The sequence below is a fragment of the Mytilus edulis genome, chromosome 10 (genome assembly GCF_963676685.1).
Source record: "Mytilus edulis chromosome 10, xbMytEdul2.2, whole genome shotgun sequence".
NCBI classification, from domain to species: domain Eukaryota; kingdom Metazoa; phylum Mollusca; class Bivalvia; order Mytilida; family Mytilidae; genus Mytilus; species Mytilus edulis.
The window spans coordinates 5,461,776-5,489,463 of NC_092353.1; the positions used below are offsets into that span (position 1 = coordinate 5,461,776).

Consider the following 27,688-nt stretch of genomic DNA (forward strand, 5'->3'; position numbering starts at 1 on the left):
TGAAGACGGACATTTAGTTATGACAATTGCTAACGGGCATGTGTCCTGTCAGGTGCGAATACATTGCATAGAAGCTTGCAAAACCCGACTATAGATTTAGGAACTGACTTTAGACAAGCATGTACAAATGCACATTTTCATATCTCAACCTTCATGAATTTGAAATCTAAATTATGTTGGAGTCAGTTTCAAGTAATTTACCTTGATATCAGCAGGCTTTTCCCCAATCGCCTCATAAGATTTTCCCTGTGACTTAGATAAACTGTGATTGAAAATTCCATTAAATGTTTAATATTTGAAGTTAACATATATCAACGCAACTAAATAAAGTACATTACATTTTTTTTGTCAAATAAGGTCGTAATACCAGCAATTTTTGTTTAGAGGTAATAGACATGTTACGATCGTCCGAAAGGTACAGACTGAAGATGTAAGCATTATCAAATTGAAGATTCTTCCATAGGCGGTTTGTTTACAAATATGTCGCGAAAGCAGAAATCCATTTATTTTAAGTTCAAAATTTAATTTAAAAAAAGCAGCACCAGACACCCAAAAAGTTATTTAGAGCCTCATACTCATACCTGAATATATTGTTCGACTAAGAAAAACTGACAATTAATGCTGTATTTAACAAAATTTAATCAGTAAAGCACCATTTATATAAAATTTATAAAACAACAATAACAATAAAATAGAAATCTGTCAATAAAATGTTAATAATAATAAATAAACAATAAAGCCCTAGTAAGTAAAATAACCTCTTCAAAATGCTGTAGTTGATAAATAGTAGATTGGAAGGAAGGAACCATTTGTTTTCTCTAGCCTCATTAATAATAAAATTGCGAGATACTGATGATATAATGCATTTTTTCTTCTATCATGTAACTTGGCTATTTTTCCCAATATTCTGCAATTTTTCCATATTTTTTAATGCAATTTTATTGTTTGGTTCAATTCGTATTACTTCTTCATAATATCTGACTGCCAGTTGAAAATCACCCTACAAGTAGAAAGAAATTATTCATAGTTATCCTACCTCTTACACACTTCTAGGAATATCACTGTTTAAAATCGAACATATGCGAACCGTGCATATTCCTATCGTGATTTGCTTGATAGGTTGTTGCTGCTCACATTGAAGCTATTAAACCAAGGGTTCGAAGTGGTGATGTTGAAATAATTTCTTCGTAGATTAAACTGATGGTATCACGTGCTGGACGGCAAATAATATACAGATGACGACGGATATGTTTCATATTTTCGTTACCTAAATCCCGTCTTTTTTACTACGAATGTGACATACTGAATTAGACTTATCAGCGGGTTTGTAATTGTATGAGCGGGTACAACAGGTGGGGCAGGATATTTTGACGATCTTGATGATCTGTTTACCCTTCCCGAGTATCTGAAATCTCTCCTTTTTTTGTTATTATGTCAATATAACGGAACTATAAGTATCTGCCTGTACCAAGTACGGAAGCTGTTTTTCACTTGTAAGCGTTTGATTTCGTCAGGTTTACAGAATTTGCATGGAAATTCAGATTTTTTTCAAACAATTTTACGGTATTGTATGAATTTTGTTCACAACTCAAAAGAAAACGATGCATTTTTTAAAAGTAGGCCCAATTCCATCTGCATTTGTCTCTCTTTACACTTTGAAACTGCATACTTAATTTCTTACCTTTAAATGAAATATAGCACCTAAATTTAAAAGAGCCTTTGTTTTTTTCGGATTGAGCTTGATTGTTTTCTGGTAACTCTGAAAAACAAACATACTTTTGCGTTATATGAAATATATTTATTATATTGCGTTAAACTCTCAGAAGTGACTGCAAAATTTGAAATTAAGTCGACTAAATATGATATTCAATTGAATTGGAAGCTGCAAGATATGATTTCTATAAAGCAAATGAAACCCTCACATTCACTCTGTCCATAGGTACGGCTTCGATTCAGCGGTGGTAACACGAAAAAAAACGAGAGGTATCGATTGGAACTATAATTTCAACACAAACATTACATTTAAACTCCAATTGTGAGGTATACGTACTAAAGGACATTTCCCGCTCCACAATATCGATTATCTTCCCATATGACAGTAAACAAATTTCATTGTGCACATCCTCGGGTATATTAATCGACATACAGAGAGACAAACAGATAGACTGATAGGGATACTGTGAATTAAATATTCTTCCAAAGAACCTTATTTTCGGTTGAAAACGTGTTTGCGTAAGTGGTATTTAAAACAAACATATAAATATTATAGCATTAATCTTCAATACTAACAACTGAAAAAAATTACGCAAGACTAGCTAACGAAACCTGTGTTTCGGAAGACATGTTTATAATTCTGTTGTAAAGTGGAGTTTCATCATTTATCAATAGCAAATTATCATTACTTCTAAGGTTAACTGTTCTTGCATAATTATGTCATAAATGTCCACGTGCACATAGATGATTTGATTGTCGTACCTCGTCTACTTATCCTTGATAATGAAACCAACAACTGAATTTTATCACAAGATTTATATCTTAATATGCACCAAAACGGACACCCCGTGTTAAACAAGAAACTTCATAAGATTGGAAATACCTGAGTTTACAATCAGGTCTTTTGGTGTGATTTGTATCGCTAAATCTTTAGTTTTCTGTGTATGGTTTTAAAAACTTTGTATTTTCGTCGTTTTTATTGGTATGACGTTGTCAGTGTTTTCTTTTGAGTGTTAAACTAACCTTTGGATTCGTCCACCTTGAAATTGTTTTCGTTGGAATCCCTGCCCAATAAAGATCTTTGTACAAACAATTGTTATTGTTACACAAAAACTTAGTAACCAGTGAAATAGAGGTGGACAATTACCAATAGACATTCAAAGTCACAATTAAAAACAAAAGCTGACAATCGATGGAAAAATACAAATAACAAAGTGAAAAAAAAGAAAAACAGCACAAAATTACAAAAAAGATAATCAGATACAGAGCAACACGAACGACTCAGATAAACCGTGTGGGGTCTCAGCTTATCTGCAAAAGTAAGCAGATCATACTCGCAATGTGTTACACGTCTTGGTGAATTGTTTTTATACGATATTTAAATGTTGCAATCAGTTAAGTCACTTTTGACTTATATTACAACACAGAATAGCCGACGGAATACAAGATTGACAAATATTTTAAATATCTATTTTACTCACAATAAGTGCTTCGTCATATTGCTTTAAATCTTTCAGGTGATTACCATGCTGGAAATACATGTTTTCCAGTTCACCGTTGTCCCCTGAATGTTCTTGTAAGGTAATGGCTTGCTCCAAATACACAAGTGCCTTAAAGATTTAATACATTCAGCTTCGAAATAACTTGTAATTTCATTTATAATTTCAAAACCGATCAGAGTATCTGCCTTCCTACTTTATTGTCATTAACTACTGAGATACAGATCTATGTAAGAAAAAGATCTGATGCAAATAGTATAAATATGTTCATAAATCATGTTATCTGCACTGATAAGTACTTACCAATTCAATTACGCTTTTAGGTCATATTTTTCTGTTCTTTAGTTTCAGTAAATATTTTTCTGTTCTTTAATTTCAGTAAATATCTTTTTAGTTTTTAATATATCTTTCTGGTAATAGGGAATATAATTACCTCTTGGTGTCGCTGCAATTGCCCAAGAACGTTTGCCAGAAAGTGTAAAGCTTCTGTATGATTAGGACTGCGATGTAAAACGTCGTGTAGTATATGCTCAGCCTTTATGACGTCACCATTGTTTGCTACAACTTGTGCCTGTGTAACATATAGATCTATACTTTGAAAAATATGTCGGTCATATATCAAAGTTCGACAGAAACAGATTCGTTTATTTGATGTTCAAATATAATTTAAAAATAAATGTGTAATATGTTAACTACTTATTTGGGGATCTGCAGATGAGATATGAGAATGATGTGAAATAAATGGAAAACTGGTTATACAAACCGATTACTAATGCTTACTTTTATTGTAATCAACTGTACTTAACAAAAGGGACGATTTCACTACATCTTACTTCATAAAAGTTAGGCAATTGCCTTACATCCAATGATGCAATCAATGTAGTTTTTGTAGGAACTTTTGTTTTCCAAGATCAGACCGTACATAATGAATGTTCATTCAGGAACACATGTTGTGCACATAAAAATCATGATATGTATTATATAAATAGATGAAAATAGTTGGTTACCAAATGTAAATGTTCCAATCTTAAAATGAACATAGCACCAAACTTCTAAATCCTACACGAATGTACAATTACTATAGACAGAATGGACATAGCTTACATAATGAGTCATTACATCTGTATTGTTTGGATTGTCTCCAAGGATTTCCTCAAATAAACGGACAGATTCTGAGTACCTTCCCATCTGATAGTAAACTAGTCCTAACATATCAAGTGCTTCGGAACTTCTACCCAACAACAATGCCCTGTAAAATAACAAAAGCGTCGATGAGTTACTACTGTCAATAATTATAGTGTTGTTATTATCATTAACAGATACATTTCATACAACAAAAGTAATATACTGCAAATGATGCAGTTCTGCTAGATAATAATAATGTTAACAGTGAGATCAGTTCCTGTTTTAATATAATGATATAAGGGTGAAAATTCTAGTCGTCTATCATCGATGTGGTTCACTTATGTAATCTTTTTTCTGTATGTTTGACATCATACACTTACCGATCAAGAATTGACACTGCCTCATTTAACCTTCCTATCTGACGTAAACCTCTTGCTGCATTCACCATAGAAACAGAAAATTGAGAGTCCAGTGAATAAGCTAGTTGGTAGTAATGGACTGCCTCTTCAATATCACCTACAAATGTATCAATTTAAATACTTTATAATTATTAAGCGAAATATGATGTCATGGTATATTTATTATGTTCTAAAAAAAATAGTTTGCACTTATGTCTTATGGATATTTTAGTCGATAATCATATCTTCCTCGTTCTTATAATGCAGACCTCATACAAATGTTCCACAAGAAAACATTAAAAAAAAAAACTGACATTCACCTTTAACTTCACGTTCCGCTATATAGACGATGTTTTTCACTGAATAATTCAAAGTTAAGTGACACTGTTGGCTTGATGAAAAAAGTGTATCCCAGATTACTCTAGATCATATCTTGACTTGCATCTATAAATTGACGACGAGGTTTGAGAACGTTATTTCTAAAAAGAAGACTTCAACTATCTAATTGTTCATCTCTATGCAGCAACATTCCAGTATCGATTGTTTGTGGTGTAGGAATCTTCTATTGTTGTTAACATATTTTTAAGGTTTTTTTTCGTTTTTTTTGTACTCATACTCCAAAATTAACCGATCAAAATGCTGGATTTCATGTTTCGAGAATAACGTTTGTGCTTCGAGCTGTGAGCAAAGTTTTATTACTTCAACCCCTGACCTCACTCCTTCCTTATAGTGTGTTTCGTTTCAATTTATTATACATGAAAAGCTTTATGACATTAAGGTCCTTCGTTTCATCAAAAGCTTTCTGTGTTTATTTTACCTCTTTCCTCGTGGATTTAAATTTCAAATTTGTGTACCTTTCAAATGTAAATACGTTCCATAATTATGATAAACTTCAGCAAAATCTGGCTTTTCTGTAATGGCTCTACTATAGAGATGTTCTGCTTCTTTCCATCTGTTCAGTTCAGCCATCATACTACCTAATGTCATTAAAGCCTCTACATTATGTGGGTCTATTTCAACAGCCTTTTGTAACATCCTTACACTGTCTTCTTGATTCCCAAGTTTACTATAACATCATGAGATATTCAAGTATTGTGAAACAAAACAAATTACTATAAGTCAGAGTGTATACATTAAGAATAAAAATATCAATAAAATACCGAAATATATATATATTATGTTCCTATAATAACAATAAAAGTATCCAACAGTATGACACAAAGAAAGCAGACAACGTCATAATCATCATCATTATAAGCAAAACATATAATATCTGTTAAAGCTTTTTCCTTTTTTTTTTTTATTCAAAAACATTATATAAAACGCATTCTGTGTATAAAATCAAGTAAATGGTATACGTCATGCAATCACTACAGAGATATCAAATTCTGAAATCTTCATTTTCTGTCTTAATTTGAATGAGTTATGTCTTATTGACTCGTTGATGTATGCCCCACATTTCCTAAAATACATATCTAAACGAAGGACAGAATTGGCTTACTTACAATTTTCGTGCTCCGAGGTTAATAAGTGCTCCCTTGTGATGAGGGAGAATCTCCAAAGCTTTCTCAAAATGATATATGGCTTCAGTTGTATTGTTAAGTATTGTACCGAGGTTGTTATGGGAACTGGCATGATCTGGATATAATCTGTAAATATTTAAACACTTATTGGAGTATAATTACAACATTTAAATGATTAGACTAAAGAATCAGTTTCCATTTCCCCCCCTATTTTATGAAATTAAGTAATACGAAAATAGTAACAAATGATTTTGTTTCGAACCACTACTACTTTATAAATGCATGAACAAAAAGAAGCTTTTATAAAAATAAAAGCACCTCAAAAATACTAGGATTATAACGTTGTACTTATGACGGGTGTTTCGTCTTCAAGATATCACCAGTCTAATGAAAATGAAAATAGTCACATTAGTACAAAGTTGAACATACAAGACTTCTATAGGTAATACCAAAGTACAGGTGGGGTAATATAATCATGGAGTATAAAAAAATCCTATTTCGGACAATTTTAAGTTTATTAAACATTTGCAAATTCATAAATGTGACATAATCAATACTAACTCGTGTCATCTAAGAAGTGCTGACTGCTGGATTTGTAATACCTTCGTGGTACCAAACCGACTAAATTGAAAGCATATATAGATACCTAATAGCCAACCGATATTCATGGACGGCGTCTTCTATGTGTCCTTTATCTTTCAACAAATTTGCGTAATTGTAATGAACTTTGGCATTATTTGGCAGTTTCCTAACGCCTGATCTACAAATAAAATATTGATATTGTATATTGTTTATATTTATGTGGTACACTTTGATTATAAGACAGAATGATACACTTGAAATTCTCACAGAAACGCCAGCAGTTATCTGTAGATTTTAAGAATGGAACACAAAACATACATTAAAGTAGATCTACGTTTTAATGAGGCAAACAGTATCAATTGATACCCTATATGCAATTTCTGATATAAATGCATTAATTTTGCTTTACTTTTGTTTTGAAAGTAAATGTTTTATTGGAATCATGGAGCGTTCTTTCTTTAATATCCTTACTCGGATATACTACAAAAGACAAAGCCTGTACCAAGTCAAGAATATGACAATTGTTATCCATTCGTTTGATATATTTGACCTTTTGATTTTGCCATTTGATTAGAGACTATCCGTGTTTAATTTTCTTCGGAGTTCAGTATTTTTGTGATTTAACTCTTTAGCGAAATAAACAAAACGTGGTTATTTAAGTCAAACTTCTCCATATAAGTTACTGTTTGTGGACTAGTCAAACCTTGGCAAATAGATAAAAAGTGTATGTTTTTTAAAGACCACTATACAGTTTTTAAAGAATTATTTCCTTTCTTCCATTTCTTTTCGATTTAAAAAAAACAAGAACGGTGAGTTTTTCTGGTTTTGTTCTCGATTTTTGGCTTAAAACGTACATAATTATGTCCACTGGATTGCAATGCAGTATAACAGTGGTCAATCGCCGATGAATTTTCTGTCGTTTATGTTTAACATACAGGTAAGCAATTATAAAGTAGTCACAAAATATTTATAACAAAAACTTACTTAAAAAGAGTTTCTCTGGAATTCCAGACTTTGTTCTGTGTCCATGTTTTGCATAATAACAATATCAGAAGAAATAATATTACTGCTACGATGAAATGTCGATATTTAATAAATCTTTCAACTAACAAACATATCCCATGAGCTACCAGAATACAATAACCAGTACTGAAATTATAAACAACAGACATGCAACAAAATTAACCTTATAATGTGATTAAATGGAATGAGTTTTCTTAGAAGAGAATTAAAAATTATGGCAAGATAAGTTATCAAAGGTACCAGAATTATAATTTTATACGCCAGACGAGCGTTTCGTCTACATAAGACTCACCAGTGACGCTCAGATCAAAATAGTTATTATTAGCCAAACAAGTACAAAGTTGTGGAGCATTGAGGACCCAAAATTCCCAAAAAGTTGTGTCAAATACGGATAAGTTAAGAAAACGAATTAGACCACAAAAAAGCTAATAATAAAAATACAAATTTCGTGACTATGAATGAATTGAATAAAACATTTCACGACGAATTCAAAAATTGTGAATGTTTAAGTATTTTTGTAATAAGTATAAAGTGAGATAGGACAAAGCAAGTGCTATTGTAATTTTCAACCATGAAAAGGTCACAAACTTTTCACATTCATTTTCCATTAATCAAGTGATACCTGATTCTGTGTAATTTTCTCCTGACAGCGTAGATAATATCATATTCAATAAGGTTACAATGTATCATTCAGATATCTAATAACGACAATACAGGAGGAAAATTACCATTTCAAATGAATACTACCTGATGGTATTAATCAATTTAGGTGTTTACAAAAGCTCAGTTATATGTTATACACTATGAAATTAACAACGCTATGGGTATCTTTTATCATCGACGTTTAGGAAATAATTCATTTTTACCAGACCATACGGAAATTTCATCATAAGAAAGTAGACGAACTTTTATGAACAAGTGTCTTAATATACTGAAATCAATCTAATTTTTATCAAATATCTGTAGGGTTGCCAAGACAACGGCATATACCCAGACATCTCATGATCATTTTATTGGTATTGAAAAGTTTGGTTAGTATCTGATTTCTTGCTTAACACAGTACTATATCAGGATCGAACTTTATTTATGATGCTCAAATTTCAACTTATCTCTTGTTTGGTGTCTTTCACATAGTGACTTTAACCGCCAGGTTAATACTGAATTAATATTAAGAAAATGGCTGATTAAATTTGTTTTTATAACTGAAAAATATTGTTCAGAACATAAATGTTGGCTTGTGAACGACCACGAGCATTCTATTTATAAAGCAAAAATAAAAAAAAAAAAGACGACGTGGTTAATTGTAAATAATATAACTTGTCACAAGAGACCAAATAACGTAAAAGATAGCAACTATAGGGCATATACGACATTCCATATTCAGAAAGAAAACATGCCAAATACTAATACTAAAATTACCGCAAAATGACAAATACAGAAGAATTCAAACAAGAACTAACGGTCTGATTTATGTACAAAATAATAAACTAGCTCATTTACATAGTATATAGTTTCTCCTGACCACTAACATTACTTAATCAACTGTGTCTGCACATTTTTCTTTTCCATTTACCCCTTGTTTTCAAATCAATTCAAACTAACTGAATGTAATTAAGTTATCTCATACATGTATCAAGGAAGAAATTAAGTTGTCTGATACCACGGACTGAAATCAAGCTATCTATCATTACGGAAGTAAATACTTATACTTTAAGTACAAGATGATTTTTCGCTTACAAATTTGTATTCCGGCAACCTTGCAAACAAATCTCTACACTGAAAATCATCTTAACTTTAATTTGTAGGACTTTAAATTTAACTAAATTATGTTGGTTTTTTTTATTTAAAGAGTAGTATATATTGTATCATTTACAAAAGTAATGAACAAAATGTTTAGAATATCTGGTATTCTTAAAACAGTATTCAAAATTGTATCCTATATAAATAAAAATATTTTAAGGTTTTTCTAATCATTTACTAAACAAAATATAAAAGGTAATACGAATATCGTCACAAGAACAATTTATTCTGATTATGTATTAACCTTTTAGGATACATTAAGAGAAAAACATACTAAGGGTACATCCGTTAATAAAGACAACGGTGGTTTACCACTGTTCAATAGTCATAAATCGATTTCGCGACAACAAATCTGGGTCACAAACCAAAAACCGAGGGATACACACCAACTATAGTTATCGTAAATCATAATCCAGGTAATTACAGTTAACACTATTGACAAAAATGAAAACGACAAAATGAACTGTAATACAAGACATTGCATTGGAAACTGAAGACAGCAATACGAACCTACAAAAAACCGTTAGTAACTTCTTCAATAATATTTAATGATCCACATACTGGATAACCAACCGCCATTAATTAATATATATCCCTTACCTTGGTATATATAAAGTTCTCTCTGCTATAACAAACCCTACTCTAAATATAAGGTTAGAGGCTGGTACAAAAGACAAGATGGAGAAAAGGAATACAATAAAAATTACATCAGGATGATGGCAAGTGTTAGATTTCTGAAAAAGAACAAAAAAGATGGTTGCACTCAAAGGTTAACTATAATATAATTCTTGATCCTTTATTCTACATTTTGTGTATATATCAAAATACTATGCATTCATTGAATTCACATTAAGCATTTCTTAAATACACCGAAAGATAATCATCTTAAAATGTTTGAGTAAATATTAAACATCAGTAAATTAAAGAATTGTTACAACATAAATATGTATCAAATGTGGCTGTCATAACAGGGGTACATTACATACATTGAGGGATAAATAAATCAACAAAGTACAACAACTGCTAACGTATTAAAATAGGACAAGGTTTAGTAATTTGGGTCCATTTGAACACCAACTACTTAGTTCTGCACTTAGTCCTGTGTTCCGTTATGTTGATAACAATATGTAAACAACATGTTAAATGCAATGATAGAAACTGTTATCTAGAATTACAAACGAAAGCCATCTGTAGTCAATTGAAACGATGTTATTCATGAAAGTTGAATAATTCTCAACAAACGCCAACATCCTACTTCCATTTACTATTACGATCGTTAACAACAAGCTAATACATATATATGTTGCAATATGAATATAAATGATGCCGATATACATTGACTATGCGGTATTGGTTTTGCTCATTGTTGAAGGCTGTACGGTGACCTATAATTATTAACGTCTGTTTCATTTTGGTCTTTTGTGGATAGTTGTCTCATTGACAATCATACCACATCTTCTTTTTTATATTGTAGCTTACTCATTTCATACGTGATATTAGAATTATTCCAAATAGATTTGTCATTTGAATTAGGACAAAACACTTATAACGGCAAAAATGGTTTCCGATTAGAATCAAATAGTTATATCTTTACCTTAAAACTAGAGATCCATTTTAAAGCAAAAAGAGTCGTAACCATTAACAGAAACAATGTTGCTAAGTTACGAGGGTCAAAAATAGTTTCGACCAATGGAATGCTTCCTACTTGCCAATCGTAGCAAAGCGTAGATGGAAACAGCAAAATGAAAATGTTGTAAAACCATATATATGGATAACTGAGACATCTGAAAATAGATTTGTAAATAAATAGCAATTCACAACAAAATGCATCAGATTTGATATGGAGATTTTGTGATGTCAAGAAAGCAAGATACAAAATAGAAAATGACAACACTCCATTATTCTAATTTCATGAGTTAATTAAAAATATAAATACGCTTTACATATATAATTCAACTTGCATGCAACTGCATGGTGACATTTCCATTATTGAAGCATTATTAAATACTAAATTTGAGAGACGGGTGCCATATGTTGGGTCAGTATCTTGGATAACCCTGGATGTTGTGGGCTTTGTATTGCTCGGTCATTACTTCTCTATGGTGTGTTTTGTAGGGGGTGCTTGTCTTTTGTAAGTAATCTTTGCTTTACCAAGGCGTTATCATTTTTTTTTTTCGATTTGTGACTTTGTAAATCACTCTGTAACCAATCGTAAAGATCAAACCGGATATGATATGCAGCAACAACACGTTTAAAACATGGCGTATATGCATGATTAGATCGAATATAAGAAGAGAGAAAACGGGTTTTTAAAGAGTGTGACACTGTTACATTCATAACATCTCTGTGAACGTACCCTTATATAAAATATTTATCTCTTGTGAAAAGTGTCGTTGTGTTGTTATATTATTCCAAGGCTGTATTCAAATGAAATGTAGTAATTGTGGTATAAAAACATAATTAAAAGAAAATTAAATACAATATAATTGTTAACGATCAATAAAAACTCAATTTACTTTACAAATGAAACAATTTGCAGAAACATAACTTGTCTTATTTTTCAAAAGGAAAATAAAAGATTTAAATAATTAACACCAATCCTTGAAAATAGTGAATTTTAAACACAGGATAATTTGTGGTTTTATTGTTTTGTATTATTGTTCAATGTTCTCTCCCTATAAACAAGTATTACTCATCACCAGTCTTTAAATACCCAAGATGTTAGATGCTATCGTTAGGAGACGCTATTTGTGGGATGTTAAAAGTATTATGGCAGTCCATTAACAGTTCGTTTACTTTTATTAAGTGGGGAAACTGTAATAGCCTCGGGATATTGTTTATAGTTCGACAGATAAGGTCACTTTTATTATTGGATTTGTAGCCAATATTTAAATACAGACAGTTAAAATTTGTAACAGTTTTCAATGACTGAATAGCCCTCGGACATAGATGAAACATTGTGCTCTGAATTGTCATAAACTCGGGAGCCTGTTATTCGTTGGTTGTCGTTTGTTGATGTGTTACATATTTGTTTTTCGTTCATTTTTTGTACATAAATTAGGCCGTTAGTTTTTCTCGTTTGAATATTGTTTTACATTTGTCATCTCGGACCGTTTTATAGCTGACTATGCGGTATGGGCTTTGCTTATTGTTGAAGGACGTATGGTGACCTACAGTTGTTAATTTCTGTATCATTTGGTCTCTTTTAAAGAGTTATCTCATTGGCAATCATATCACATTTTTTTTATATTACGTAATGAATGCTCAAATATCTATCAGAAAATCAAATTAGTAAAACTTTGGCCCATTAATGTTCATGTTTTACTGCAACTCTTTTACCCCTGGGAGTAAATCACAAGATACACATACATGATGTCTTGTAATTCTAGATAGTCTTTAGAACAACCATCTTGATTAAATAGTGACATCCAAATAGAATTGCAAATAAATGCAATGCAGGCGGTACCATAAATTTTATGACCCTACTTAAAAAAGTAATAAAATATGAATTTTATCTATATTAAAATTCTAATGTATGGATAATATATATAAAAATGGCATTAATTATTGAAATATGAGCGGTTAGATGCAAAGGGAATTTGAAGTTTATTTGAATTGGAATAAAAAAGAGTTCCACACTTTCTGAATTTGAATAATAACATTAGTAGTATGATAATACCTGTTGTGTTAGTGATAAAAACCTCAAAATTCGTCAAAAAAAAGTCAAATTCTCTACATAAATAAATTCAAGGAAAATACTTCAATATTTCATTGTGAATAAATCTCTGAATACATTTTTGCCGGTGATATTACGGCAATGCATATCTCTTATCTAGCTTCTGACTTGCTTTACTCTGGGTTTGAGCATTAGAGCATTACTTGCATAAAATGTAGAAACGTATTTATTTTAATCGAATGAAGAAAACGCAATAAAAAATACAACGTTTACATATATAAAGTTTACAAAAGTACTGTTAATGTTAGGTTGGTTTTTTTTTAAATTCCAAATCGAAAATATCCTAGTGATTATCTGAAACTAGCATATGAAATAAGGATATGAATTTAGATTTCAAATGAGACTATTATTCATCAGTCCGAATATAATTTAAGTACTTGTAGTCCATTTATACACAAAATACATGTTGCATCTATTATAAATTGCTCGAGCAAAATAACAAATTTGTTAAAAAGTAATAGGCTTATGTAATATTAATCTTTAATATTGTTTCTTTTCATATTTTCTTTTTAATATAGAGTGCAGTTTATTATTTTCGTTTTAAATACACGCAAAGATAATTTGCTATTCACGCAGTTTATAGACTCAAAATGTAATTTTATAATCCCGAACAAAAGAGAAGGTGTATAGTTGTGAAGAAAGCATTAACTGTACAGCCTATGTCATAAACGCAACCTTACTTAATAAAAATATCATATATCATAAAAGTGAATAAATGTCATCTAAATAAAAAAAAGTATGGTAAAATACAGTAAAGTATTATATTGCTATATGCACTATGTCACACCATCTAATACATTTACGTTTTAAGACAATTCTCATTTCTTATAGATACTGAGTGTGTCATCAACTCAAACCAAATTGAAAATAAAATCTTTTAAATAAAGAAAAATGTAATTTACATTTTTAAATTTCATCATTAAGAGTATTCATTTGAATAGAATGCAGGGAACAAATATAACAAAAGGTCTCAGACATTTAAAGATGTAAAAACAAAAAATGGACGAATAGAAAAGTTAAAGTAAATGGAAAAAAAATAATTATCATCATTTTATATACATGTATGTAGGCCACTTGATACAATTTGTTTCTGATTAGTCTACATATCGTAAGATTACCTTTGTGATATATGAACTATTTTCCATAGCTGATATAAAAATAAAAATCGTTAAATTACCAATAAAACAAATTCATCAAAAGTATATAAAACACTAAATTAAATTTGATATACTTGATGCTCGTCCAATTAACCTTGAAGTTCTTTAAATGGTACAACAACTTTATTTGTCAATGTTTCTTTTGGGGTTATAAATATATGCAAAGCATAAACTATCATGGGTATTCGCCTTGTACTTAAGAAATACAGAATAGACAACTTTCGAGTTTGAGCGTCACTTAAAAAAACTCGTCAATTATGCGCACCTTAGTGACGTCATTTTCAAGGTAGAGGGAATCGCTTGTATCCCTACACTATTAACTTTCATCAAGCACCTTAGTGATCATCATTGTGCAAGATAACCTAGAAATAATATTTGTTCAGTAGGTACTTAATCACTATTCCCTAATGACAGCTGTGCTGATTGTCAATTGTGAGAATTAAATTTGCCGAATAATTCGTGCATTATAGCATCATCGTTTTCCAACCACTCGCTCAACATTGGAACAGAAATGACGATGCCCCCAAACGCACGAATAATGTTCACTAAAACCAATGTTTTGACGGAAATACATCGAACTCGAAAATTGTCTATTGCGATGTGATTCCAAGTAAAGGACATATTTTGAACAACTTCAAGTAAACATATCAGTGTGGCTTTAAACTTGAAAAATGAATTAAAATGTGATATGATTTGTATAATTGCCAACTTGGTAGTATCTTTAACAAACGATAAAGACGATGATGATTACCTTGTGACTAGATAAGGTGAAAATGAGGCTGGATTATCTTGATGTTGAAATAATGGTAGCTGCCCATTCATAATCCACCATCTAAACAATAACAAGCAAAATATCTACAACAGAAAACAGTTGACGATATATTGTGAATATGTTTGTGAATGGGTTTTGGTTGTTAAAAATGGGGGTTATGTTCTGAACCTTTTAATCCAGAAGGCAGATAAAGATTACAACGCATCACAGGACAAAAGAACTGAAACAAAAACCCTTGGGATACATCACATGTTTTAGAAGGCCACTGGTCAGGTTATTAAATATTTTACAGTAAAACATAATTCAAAATAAGTTCAAATTCGGGATATAAAGTCAATAAACTATTTAGATGGTCGTCATCATTTCTTTATAACAATGCTCGAAGTCTAACTGCCGGGCATACAAAATGCGGCGAAAGGGCCGAATTTTAGTATCCTAATGAATAAGTCATGTCTGTTGAGAAAATACTAAAATGTTATCAAATTGAATGTAAGACTCAAACTTGTAAGTTTCTTGTTCTGCCTATTTTCTCTGTTTTGTATTTCTATTGCTCTTTTTTCTTCATTTTTTGCCTATTATTCTGTATTCTGTAAACCTCATACAGATTCTAGCGTTCGCTTTTGATGTAGAAGTTTGAGAGTAAAATATAATACCATCTTTGAGCATTACAATATAACAATCACAGGGCAAAATCCGTTAATATCAAATAATTTGTTTAGCATCACGTGCCATACACTACCGGAGGACCATTTTAAACGTCAGTCTCTTCCGCATTTACCATAAAAAGTAAAATCATAATTTTCATATACTTACAATTAATGTAGTGACTAACAAACGCTTTACTAATGAAAGACAACCTTTAGAGAGATTCTTATCTCTGAGACATCTGTAAAAGTAAACATATTCTTCAAAGTAAGAAGCATTTTATATTATGATACTTCTGGCATTTTGATTGGTTAACACAAGAGAAATAATCTACTCTTTTCAATTGCAAGTACTGTACGTATTTCCTTTCACTGTGACGCTTTATTCAAGTGTACATATTTGAGAGGGTGGCAGGGCAGATTGTTGCCCCTCGAAACTTGGCTTCGCCACGTTTGACAATGTTTTCTCTGAGTAATAATCTGCTCTATAACTCTTTCAGCTACAATGTATGTGTTATCAGTACAAGAATAGTTTTTTGCTCTGTTGTGCAATGGTGCTGTTGATTCTGTTGTGTAATAAAACATCTCGCTGTGAGTTAATTAAAACTGTACCGTCTAATTTTAACAGTTCAATATGTTCCGGAATCATACAAAAGAAATTAACTTGACTAAGATCTCTAAATATTGATGATCGTATACATGTATCAGTAATAAGCATAATATTGAACACACAAAAGAAAAACTATAAAGTATGTCTGAAATATTAATAAGCTTTTCGGCGGGATGCCTCTTTATATATATATATATATATGTATATATTAAACTGAAAAACTATTCAACCAGACAGATAAGTAATACGCTAAATATGTATTGCTCAGTACCCTGGAAGCCGACATGTTTCCATCTCGTTTAGGTGAAAACTAAAATCTTCGACGAGCATTATAATATTCGCATTTAATCTGGCACCAAATGCAACACGTTAAAATCAATATAAACATCTCTAAGCACGACAGCAAAATTACAACTGTAAAAATGGCAATATGATAAAGAATACACAAGTATCCATCATATATACATTTGTACTTACTGTATTACTCCTGGTTTACAACAAATAAATACATCATACAACATGCAAACAGGTAGAACCATTATACCCTGTTCTTTGCACAACATGGCCAGGATACCACATACTATGCTGACCAGAAAAATAGGAACACTTTCTACATGGGCAAAGTGATCAAACTTACGAATGCGTAGATTTCTGAAATGACATGTACATGCAGACGTTATAGAAATTCAGAAAACATATATATTCAAGATTGTTTTCACGTTTGAATTGTAACAAACACGAATGTTATTACATTTCCCATAGCACGGCATGCTTTAGAAAAGTGCTGATTTTAAAGAGTGGGAATAGAGTGTATCAGCATACAGGAGTCAATAGTAAATTGGCAACATTTAGCATCTTCTCTTGGAGGGAAACATTTTCTGTAATTTGATGTTCGGGAAGTTGATTGATGAATATAAAAACAAGATGTAGATATCAGGGTGCTCTGTGAAAATTCGATACATATTTCATTAATTTCTATAAGGTGATAGTATATTTATTTGAGTGGAAATGGACGTTGACGAAGGATGAATGTCAAAACTAATCACAAGTGATACATGCAACTAGGAATTGCGCACATGTAGCTTGTTATCCAATCCAATGAAGCTCTTGATTCGTAGTTCTCATAAACAATATAATGTAATAATTGTAGACGAACGGACGGACTTGACACTCAGAATAGACGGGCGGAAGAACAGACGAAGTAAAGCAGAATCCCTCATTTTGAGCGAGTACATAATTAGTATACTTCAATTATATATAAGATCTCTATCAAAATCAAAGATAACAATGAGCTAAATGTATTCGTAAAATCTGATTTGATTTTTTAATAAGATAACATTCATAATAAGGATGTTTTTGTAATCATATTACCGCTGATAGATAGATTATATAATTACATCTCGCACTGACATCACCTTGAAGGCTATTGTTAAACTAGTCAATTCAGTTTTCATTCTGATAATTAACTTTTACGTTTGTCATTATATTAAACAGCTACTTCTGTTTATTATATTAACTTTAATACAGATCTAGTGACATTTCTGTATTTACAAGTCACATAAAATATCTCGCATTTTTTATAATTCGGTGATTCAATTGATCGAATACAAATATAGTCTGAATTTTAAAGAAAAAAACAAATATATAGCTTAAGATGACATTTTCACAATAGATATGACATTTTTTACCAAGTGTCATTTTTTATATTTATTATGTCAACAGATTAAAAAATGTCACAGAACAATGCATTCTTTTTTAGATAAATAATGATGCCTGTTATTTGATGCATAAAATATGTACAAATACTATTTCAATATAGTATGAACCAAAATGATTGACTGGAGTGTAAAACTAGAGGCTCTTACGAGTCTGTGTCGCTCACCTTGAGTCTTTGTGCATATTCAACAAAGGACACAGATAAATTCATGACAAAATTGTGTTTTGGTGATTGTGAGGTGTTTGTAGATCTTACTTTACTAAACATCCTTGCTGCTTACAATTATCTCTATCTATAATGATTGGCCCAGTAGTTTCAGTGGAAAATGTTACCCTAATAATGATTTTGACCATGTTTGGTTAAATTTGGCCCAGTAGTTTTAGAGGAGAAGATTTTTTGTTAACGACGACGGACGACGCAGGACGCCGGACGCCAAGTGATTAGAAAAGCTCACTTGGCCCTTCGGGCCAGGTGAGCTAAAAAGGGTCATCCTTGGATTTCCCCGATCCAGCAATAAGAACTTGGGATAAAGTAGGGCTTCGTCTGGGTACATGTGATGTGTAAACATGCAGCAACGTCTGAAATAATTGTGGACTATTCATACAATGTCTCGTGAAGTGCCAAAAATACAAAACACATCTGCATTGACCAAAAACCGTAACATACTTATTATAGATGTAAATATCTTTTGCAATAATATGAACTTACTTGGCATACAATATAAAACTAAACATAAACAATAAAGCTGATAGTACTTCTGCTCTGCCAACTAATCCTGTCACCTAAATAAATATAAATATTCATAATGTATACATTTAAGGTTATGTATATGTTTTAAACGTATTTGTTTTTAAAATATAATTGTATAACTTGATATACAGAATAAAAAAAGATATTATAGAATATCTGGACGAGATTACTGATTAAAAAAAAGACAGAATAGCAACTACTGCTGAAGTTTTGACTTGGGATAGAGTGACTGAACTACCATTGACAAGTCCAGATTCCAGACAAAGTACAGGAAGTTTCATAAAAAAAACTGCTATGACTAACATGGCCTCAAATTAAACTGCAACAAAGACCAAAGCACCTTACACCAGACACAGAGATAAAAACAACACACAAAGGACCTGACTCAACGACAAAGAGATACCAATATCGACTTACGAAACAGACTCTGAAAAATACTTTGTAAGAATTATCAAAGCACCTGACTCCGGACAGAGAGAAAACAACAAAGACTAATGAACCAGACTCCGGAAAAAAACACTGCATCAAATAGACCAAATAACCTAACAACAGACAAAGAGAAAACAACAACGACCAAAATACATGACTTCAGACAAAGAGACATCAACAACTACCAACCAATACCTGACACCGAACAAAATGACAACAATAACAACCAAAACACCTAGTCCTGACAAAAAACAATAACAGCAAATAAAGCACTTGACTCCGGACGAAGAGACAATAACAACCTAAATATCACATGAATCTTGACAAAGTGACAAAGTCATGACTAAAGGACCTGACCTCGAGCAAAGACACAACAACCAAGGCACCTGAATCCGGACACAGAGACAACAACAAAAACAATCAAAGCACCAAAGCACCTGACTTCGAACAACGATGGATCATGAGCAAATTGGATAGTTTTCGGACGTGTGGTAAACACATAAAGAACTACAAGTGAGTTGTGCAATATTAATCGAAAGTCAACCAATAGGTTTAGTTGTACTTTCTACATACATGCATTTGTTATATGAAAAGTGCATTCACGAGGAAGAATTTTTAAGATGCACATAATCCCTCGTCAGCTGCAGACTTATAAATTTAATCGTCTTATCCATACGTCTATTTCTCGACCCTATACGTTTATAAATTTAGTAAGATTCTGAACTTAAATAGTACAACCTGGTGATGTTTACCTACAGATCAAAATTAAAGTTTAGTTTCTACCTCTACAAGTATCTATATATTCTTATCTGTATGACATCTTCTATAAGCCCATGCGTGTCACGTACAAGAATTATTAATATCACATAAATTTTTACAACCTTTTAACCTATAAATGAAATATATGAATATTAAATTTAAAGCCAAGCTGAGTTTATCAATGAAATTGCAAGCAAGGTTTAAATTTATTTCTTGACAAGCATTAAAGTATACATTTAGTATTCTATACATAATATAGCGATTTGAATTTTAAATTTAAGTACGTAAATGAACGATGAAGATATATCTCGTAATCTATATAATAGGAAAAAATCTATTAGTTAATTTCACTGATCAACTTCAAAGCTAGTCTAATAAAGCTGAAACTTTAATCTTCAATAGTTAATAGTAACACAAAAGAAGCACATAAGGACAATTACAAAGAAAACCGATTAAGCAAGCTCTAGTTCTTTCCATCGCTTCCTTTTTGCTCGTGTATCCAGAACTAAACACGTTTAATATCATGTTTTGTTACTAGTTAAACTCAGAACACTGAGAAAATCATTATCTCTAAATCACGTGACATAAGAATAGTAAGAATACGGAAAGGTATTAATTGTCAAATAATTGTCTATATATATATGAACAACACTTTCCGAAGATCCAGGAACTTTCCATGGTCTGTTTATAAACTTTTTAATTGTTTGTATGTTTATCATTTGTAGTCATAATCATCTTTTAATAGGGAAGTAAGTTTGTACACTTTTGTCAAATTTATATTGCAGATTTAAATAGAAGTGTTTAAGTTTTTGTCAGAAAGTGCCGAAAACTATCTTCCTGTATTTTAGATTGAGAAATAAAGGTAAGTTAAAAGGAATGGTAAATGTTTACGTCCTGGTTTCATTTGGTATAAAATAAGTTAACAAGAGAAAGAGGGCTCCAGATTATCCGCGGATATACCTTGTAATTCTACTATAAACTATATATGTTCGATATATCTGGATATCCTTGACCATTTCCATGATAAAAGTCAGCATTTATTCTTACTAACTAGATAACACAGAAACACCAACACATTTTAAGTAAAAAGGAACTACTATTAGATCACTTTTTACGTTTAAAACCAGCTTTCAATAGTTTATATATACTTTCACAAAATCAAATATGGTTATTTACAAAGTGCAAATATTGCGCACAGGAAAACCTGTATTTACTTTAATTTTCTGTAATTGATATCTTAGTGTTATACTCTATCTGAAATCGTTAACGCATTTCACAAGTAACATCTTAAAATGTAATGATGTTTATGAAATGAGTTTTTAACACGGATAAAGCTTTCAAGTGGAGCTATTGAAGGATAAAAGTTCAATATTACACTCTATTATATTTACAAGTGTATTCATGAGCATTTAATTTAATCTAGGTCTATTTGATGATTTATTCTGAATGGCTAATCAGCATAAAACAGCATTCAGACTGATAACTTTCAAATGAATTTATATTTGCTCATTTAACTGCAAATGTAAAAGGTGAATAGCAATGGCGAGTGTCGTCAAAAACCAGTTTTCATTTTAGATAAGAAAAAAGGAAAAGGAAAAATTAACATAAAGATTAAAATCACCAGCGTTAAATATTCAAATGTATTCATCCTATACATGGATCAGTGGATTAAATTTTAGGTCAAATATGTACAATGACTTTTTGGACAAATAACTTATCATTTTCCAGTCAAGATTCACTTTAAAGAATATAAAACCAATTTGTCTACTATTCATTAGAAAGAGAGGATTACAAAAAAAGAATTCATCAGTTGAATGACATTACGTAGAGAAAGTCTCATTCAATGTATCAAATTAAGAACTTCACAAGTAGTCCGTATCATACAGGATAATAGTTTCAAGTGTTTTTAAACGTATACAAACATGTCAACAGATGTTCAACGAACATATAAAGAGGGGTCTCTGAATACTATGTGATGATGTATGGACTACTAACAGTTAGGTTATAATATTTGAGAGAAAAGAAAAAAAACAAACAAAAACTATTCCCTACCCCCTCCCTCCAAAAACAGGGTTGTTAACGATATATTTCCAAAGAATTATTGTTGTGGATATAATATTGTAGTTTTTTGTGTCTGTTTTTGTCTTTTTAGATAAGTTGAACCATTGGACATTCATATCATATTATACCATATGTTAACTCCTTTTAACGTTTCGTGTTACCGGAGTTAATCGCCATCCAACAGATATCATTATTTTGACAACACTATATTGAATTCTGAAATAACTTCGCCTTTAGCTTTTACATCTATTTTAACATTAATTTTGATACCAACTTGAATATGATTATACAAAAATCTGTATTTGATAACGGTCATTTCGAAGCAGATTTATTCATAAAATTGATTTTGTCACTTACTGCTTCTACATGTACAGGATGAACAGCAAACAACAGTCCTGCAAGCAGTGAACACTGAGGAGACAGGTACAACACATACTGACATGTCCATGTTAATACACTGGTAACTAACGCATGGAGAACTACGTTTACTAGATGGAAATATAATGGTTCATGACCACTCACAAAGTAGTTCAATCTGAAATAAAAACAGCAATAATTTGGTGAGCCACCCAAAATAAATTAATATTAAAACGCCTATACTATTTTCATAATATTGTTTTTGTTACAGAAATATAATGATTGCATTAATATGTTGTATTTTTTTTTAAACTGCCTTTTTAAAATTTAGAACACTTCTGTTCACTCCTAGTTCCTGCAAGGTTCAGTTAAACAAAACAATTATAAATGATACGATGACAATTGTTCTCATTTTTTTTTAGAACCAGCTGAGACCCATCTCCGGATGTGGGATGTTTTCGCTGCGTGGAAAACCCTTTGGCGGCCTTCAGCTGTTATCTGCTCTTTGTCATATTTCCCATTTACAGTCTCAATTTTATTTTAAATTTATAATTGGTAAAGACTAACTGAACATTTTAGTTTCATGTTATCCCATTGTATGTGATATTTAAGATGAAATGAGGTCTAGGTACTTATAACATGATAAATGAGTTATATAATTATTACTTTGACATCCTTGAAAAGTACTTTTCCTTATATTATGTGTTATTGAAAACCAATTTCCTATCATTTAAACAACTTTTAATTTACAAATAATAACTTGAAACTAATTTACACTTACTTGTAACCAAACGCAAATTAACAAATGAAATTTGACACAGAATTTTGTTCATGCATAAAGCTGACACTGTAATTTGGATGATAAATTTGAGAATTCCGTTGACACTCGGTCACAAATGAAGAAAGTTCACACAACGAGTTACGGTTTTGTTTTAAAACCTTTTGTAATACAAAAATACCCCAGAAGTATGCATCAAACAACTTGAGTACCCAATCTTAGTACTAATTTATCGTAGGAAATGTTGAAAAAAACGTCCATTCAGAATAAATCTTAACTTAATATAAAAAAGAAGGTGTGGTATTATTACCAATGAGACAACTCTCCATTAAAGACCAAAATGACACAGAAATAAAACATTAACAAAACATAAACAAACGAAAACCACTAAATAACAGGCTCCTGACTAAGAACAGGCACATTCATACAGAATATGGCGGGTTTAAACATTTTAGTGGGATCCCAACCCTCCCCTAACCTGGGACAGTGGTTTTCATATACATATTTTGTATTATATTGGTATAAATGTTAAATGGAGAAGACTTCATTTGTCTGTTTGACTTGTGTCTTATCCAATTTGTACTTGAACAAATGAAATATGTTTAAACAAAAGACAGTGGTGTAACAGTACAACACAAGAACGAACTATAAAAATCAGTGGAAAAATGTTTTACTAAAATAGAAATAATTAAGTAGCTTTATGGATATTGGCCCAGACGAATAACGGGTGGATGAGTATGAACCTCTAGCATGGCTTTTTATATTTCGTTAATTCTATATACATAAAAATTATGTTTGTTGTTTTTACGTTTTATTTGCAGGCTATCTACGACGTTTCTGTATGAGATAAGACCCCTAGCAGTCCTTACAGACATTACTATTATGCATTGGGTATACATTGTTCGTGATACGGGCACCTGTAGACATGTTGACAAAATATAATTTTATTTGAGTTATTAAACCAAAACATACAAGGAAAGTTTTTTAAAACAGTAATCGGATTACGTTTAAATTTGAATTTCAAATGTAAATATTTACGATCCAAATTAACAGAGAGCATGTAGATTTTTATACAGACATTAATCTCTCAAATATTAGTATGCGAATACATATCATAAGTACACAATTGAAGAAAAACATCATAGTACTGCAGGGGTTTACAAGTACACCACAATCCGTATAGGCTCTAGACATGAACAAAATGTACTTAACTGATTGGTCACTCACTACTAGACACAGAATTATAACGAGCTTTTCAACTGCTATATTTTGAAGTAATGTATAAAAATGACAATCTTACTATAGCAATAAATTAAAATAATGATGCTGCGGTTTTCAGTTTTTAAGTGCGTCACTGAAGAAAACAAACCATTAATGTTCACTCGCCTTTAAATGGTCCTAGTGTAAAAGATGAGGTTATCTATAATAATTCCTTGACATTGACTTGATTGATGTAGTTAAATTAGCAAGTAAATGTTAAAACATTAAAAATATAAAGCTTTAAATGTCACAAGTTAATTATTTGTCTTTGTTGTTGTACAATGCTTATTATTTGTATTGAAAAATAACAAAAAAGTTATCTACATAATGCAATGGTAAAGATTTCGAATCATCACATGGTACAGATGTATGTTGCTGAAGCTGAGAGACTCTTATATATGTTAAATATAGTTATATTAGAGCGTCAGCTTGTTTGGGTGCATTGAGACTTCAACAATGTAATGGAAGAACAGATGTGAATCTCACAAGTTATCCTAATTGTAGACAGTAAATAAGATTTTATCGACTTTGGTTTATTTGATGCACCAGAAATTGCATTTCGCAACAATGTTTCAACTTTCAACAAAACACTGATTGTGACAATGTTATAAAGACAAAGTCAAAATCAAAGATTTTATTAATTGAAAATCCAAAATCTGGATTGTTATATTAATAATACCAATGTCATATCAAAACATTGACTTTGTTATTTTAATTATAACAATGTAATATTAAAACAAAGTTACTTACCTGAATGATAAGATGGTTAAGGGTCTGTATGATTTATGGCTGGTATTATCCGACATTGATTTACCCCAGAAATCATTGCAGAATGTTTTAAAAATTGGATTGTGTCCTGTCACATCAGCATTATTTTTTATTGCAAATATATCATCATGTAAAAAATCTCCATGAAGACCATTTATAAAAGATACACACGCCACAAGTAACGTAATAACTTCATTCATATATTTCTTACTTTGATCCAATCCGATAAATCTATAATTTACATGAGTTTTAATGTAATTATTGTTAACTTCCATTATACTTGAACAAGGAAATATTAAAAAGACAAGATGTCGTTATCCTTCAAATCTGTCATAATATCCTTTTACCTGTGAAATGAACAAATTAAAATTCTACCGCTACTTATGTTGATGTTCTTTAAACGTCACATGATCGCAATGTGATTTCTCTCGTGCGTGTCAAGAAAGTAGAAGATGAATAGGCAGGAAAGTCATAATGGTAATACAAAATGAACATTTCTTAATTTTCTAGAATTTTTCAAAATAAAAAAACAACCAGACAGACAGCAATAGGTGTTGCCGTTCATGTCTTTACTACTTTACCACTATTATTTTATATTTGCAAGTGGCATGCGCAGATTCAGGATCTTGAAAAAGAGGGGCCATTGACTAGTAAACGTTTTAATTAGATATTTGTAGTGATACCTATAAAAAGCCCATACATTTATAATAGATGAAGCTCTATAAGAAGGAAGGGGCTAGCACCTATACACTTGTATACGCCCCTTAGTACAAAAAAATAGTTTTAACATGACAAAACCACTAATGATACTGATAAATATGTTAATATTAAAACAAGGAGAAGTGGTATGATTGCCAATGGGACAGCTATTCATCAAAGTTCCAACGAAGTGGATGCAACCAATTATAATAGGCAACAATATGACCTTCAACAATGAGGAAATCACATACCGTACAGTCGGCTAAAATGCTCCGTCACGGAAAATGTGAACAAATTCGATTGGGAAAATACTGAAAACTACCGTTTTATAAATGTATATAGGACGCGGAAAACATATTGAATAGACCATTTTAGATTTACGGTAGTTTATTTTAGGTTGGATGGATGCATATTGAATTAAATGTTGTTTTTCAACTGCATAATTCTTAAAAGATGATTAATTGTCACTAGATGTCATCTTTTAAATTGACTTCTGTGGTTGACTTCAATTATATTTATTTTTTTCTATCCTTGTTTGTTTTCAAAGACGACCACACAAGTTGCTGCTAAATATGCCCAAAGTACTTTTTTATTTGATAAAGAAAGCGTAAAGTATTTGCAAACAAATTAGTTGATGAGAACTTAAAGATAATGGAGGTTAATAGATTTTTTTTAGAAATATGCAAACAAACAAATTTTATCTTTTTACGTTATGATATGGTGCTTTAGTTGTGCGACATATAAATTTTCTAGTATAAGTATATGAAACCGTAAAAAACACAAGTTCGTTTACCAATTAAGAGATAACATGAAAAATTATGTTTGACCGTCATTGCGCATGTTAATCTATTTAACTTCGTGTTCATAAATTTTGAAAGAGGATTATCTTTTTAAAGCGTCCTATGATATAAATTAAAAAGCCCCGTGTGATAATCTGGAATAATAAAACTCATTAACATTCGTTGGTTGATAAGTTGTTCTACCTCAACTGTTGTGTGTCAGGTAATTGGTATGACATGTTTATTCAAGACTCTTCGGGTTCTTACTGCATGACTAATACCCCATGCATAACATTCTGTCTAATAGGGTTTATAATAAAATTTCATTGTTCATTTGTCTGGTTTTTGTCCGTTTCAAACTGACTAAGTCGTGTTTTCCAGTATATCTTATTTATATTAATATTGTAAAGAAAGTTTTTCTGTCTTTTCAACACATGTTATAGTGAAAATCTTTAAGAATGTGAAAAATTCTCCCCACTCAACAAAGTCGTGACTTGAATTATCCATACAGCCAATAGAATCCATCTTGGCAACACCTTTTGTTATGGTTCTACATCCTGTGCTGCCAATAAAAAATAGTATTTTTATTAATTCATATAAAATTCGCCACAGATAATGCGTTCGCTATATATAATGATTTTAAACCTTTTTTAGGAGTAACCTTGGAATGTAGACTTTTAACAATTGTTAATAAAACGTTTGAATGCGGAAATATTATGTTTAGATTTCCCATAGATAATTTGTTACTT

At 31.1% G+C, this 27,688-nt stretch overlaps 1 protein-coding gene across 1 annotated transcript; it reads right to left on the reverse strand.

The window, feature by feature from the left end:
- Positions 1-621: 621 nt before the first annotated feature.
- Positions 622-25,870, reverse strand: LOC139493206 (protein O-mannosyl-transferase TMTC1-like). Its single transcript, XM_071281409.1, has 18 exons — positions 25,444-25,870; positions 22,656-22,833; positions 19,008-19,081; positions 17,060-17,233; positions 16,142-16,214; positions 15,308-15,411; positions 11,258-11,447; positions 10,264-10,397; positions 7,825-7,989; positions 6,905-7,018; positions 6,241-6,384; positions 5,590-5,801; positions 4,718-4,853; positions 4,317-4,461; positions 3,646-3,783; positions 3,195-3,323; positions 1,682-1,759; positions 622-1,000 (listed from the first exon to the last, which is right to left on the reverse strand). The coding sequence occupies exons 1-18, from the start codon at positions 25,734-25,736 to the stop codon at positions 878-880; spliced, it is 2,604 nt and encodes an 867-aa protein (XP_071137510.1). The 5' UTR covers positions 25,737-25,870; the 3' UTR covers positions 622-877.
- Between the last annotated feature and the right edge of the window lie 1,818 nt (positions 25,871-27,688).

Coding starts and splice junctions, on each gene's coding strand:
- LOC139493206 (XM_071281409.1), bottom strand. CDS start 25,736: ATGGAAGTTAACAATAATTACATTAAAACTCATGTAAATTATAGATTT. Junction 5,802..6,240: donor AACCTCGGAGCACGAAAATT/GTAAGTAAGCCA, acceptor ATGATGTTATAG/TAAACTTGGGAATCAAGAAG. Junction 4,854..5,589: donor AACGTATTTACATTTGAAAG/GTACACAAATTT, acceptor ATACATTTGTAG/GTGATATTGAAGAGGCAGTC.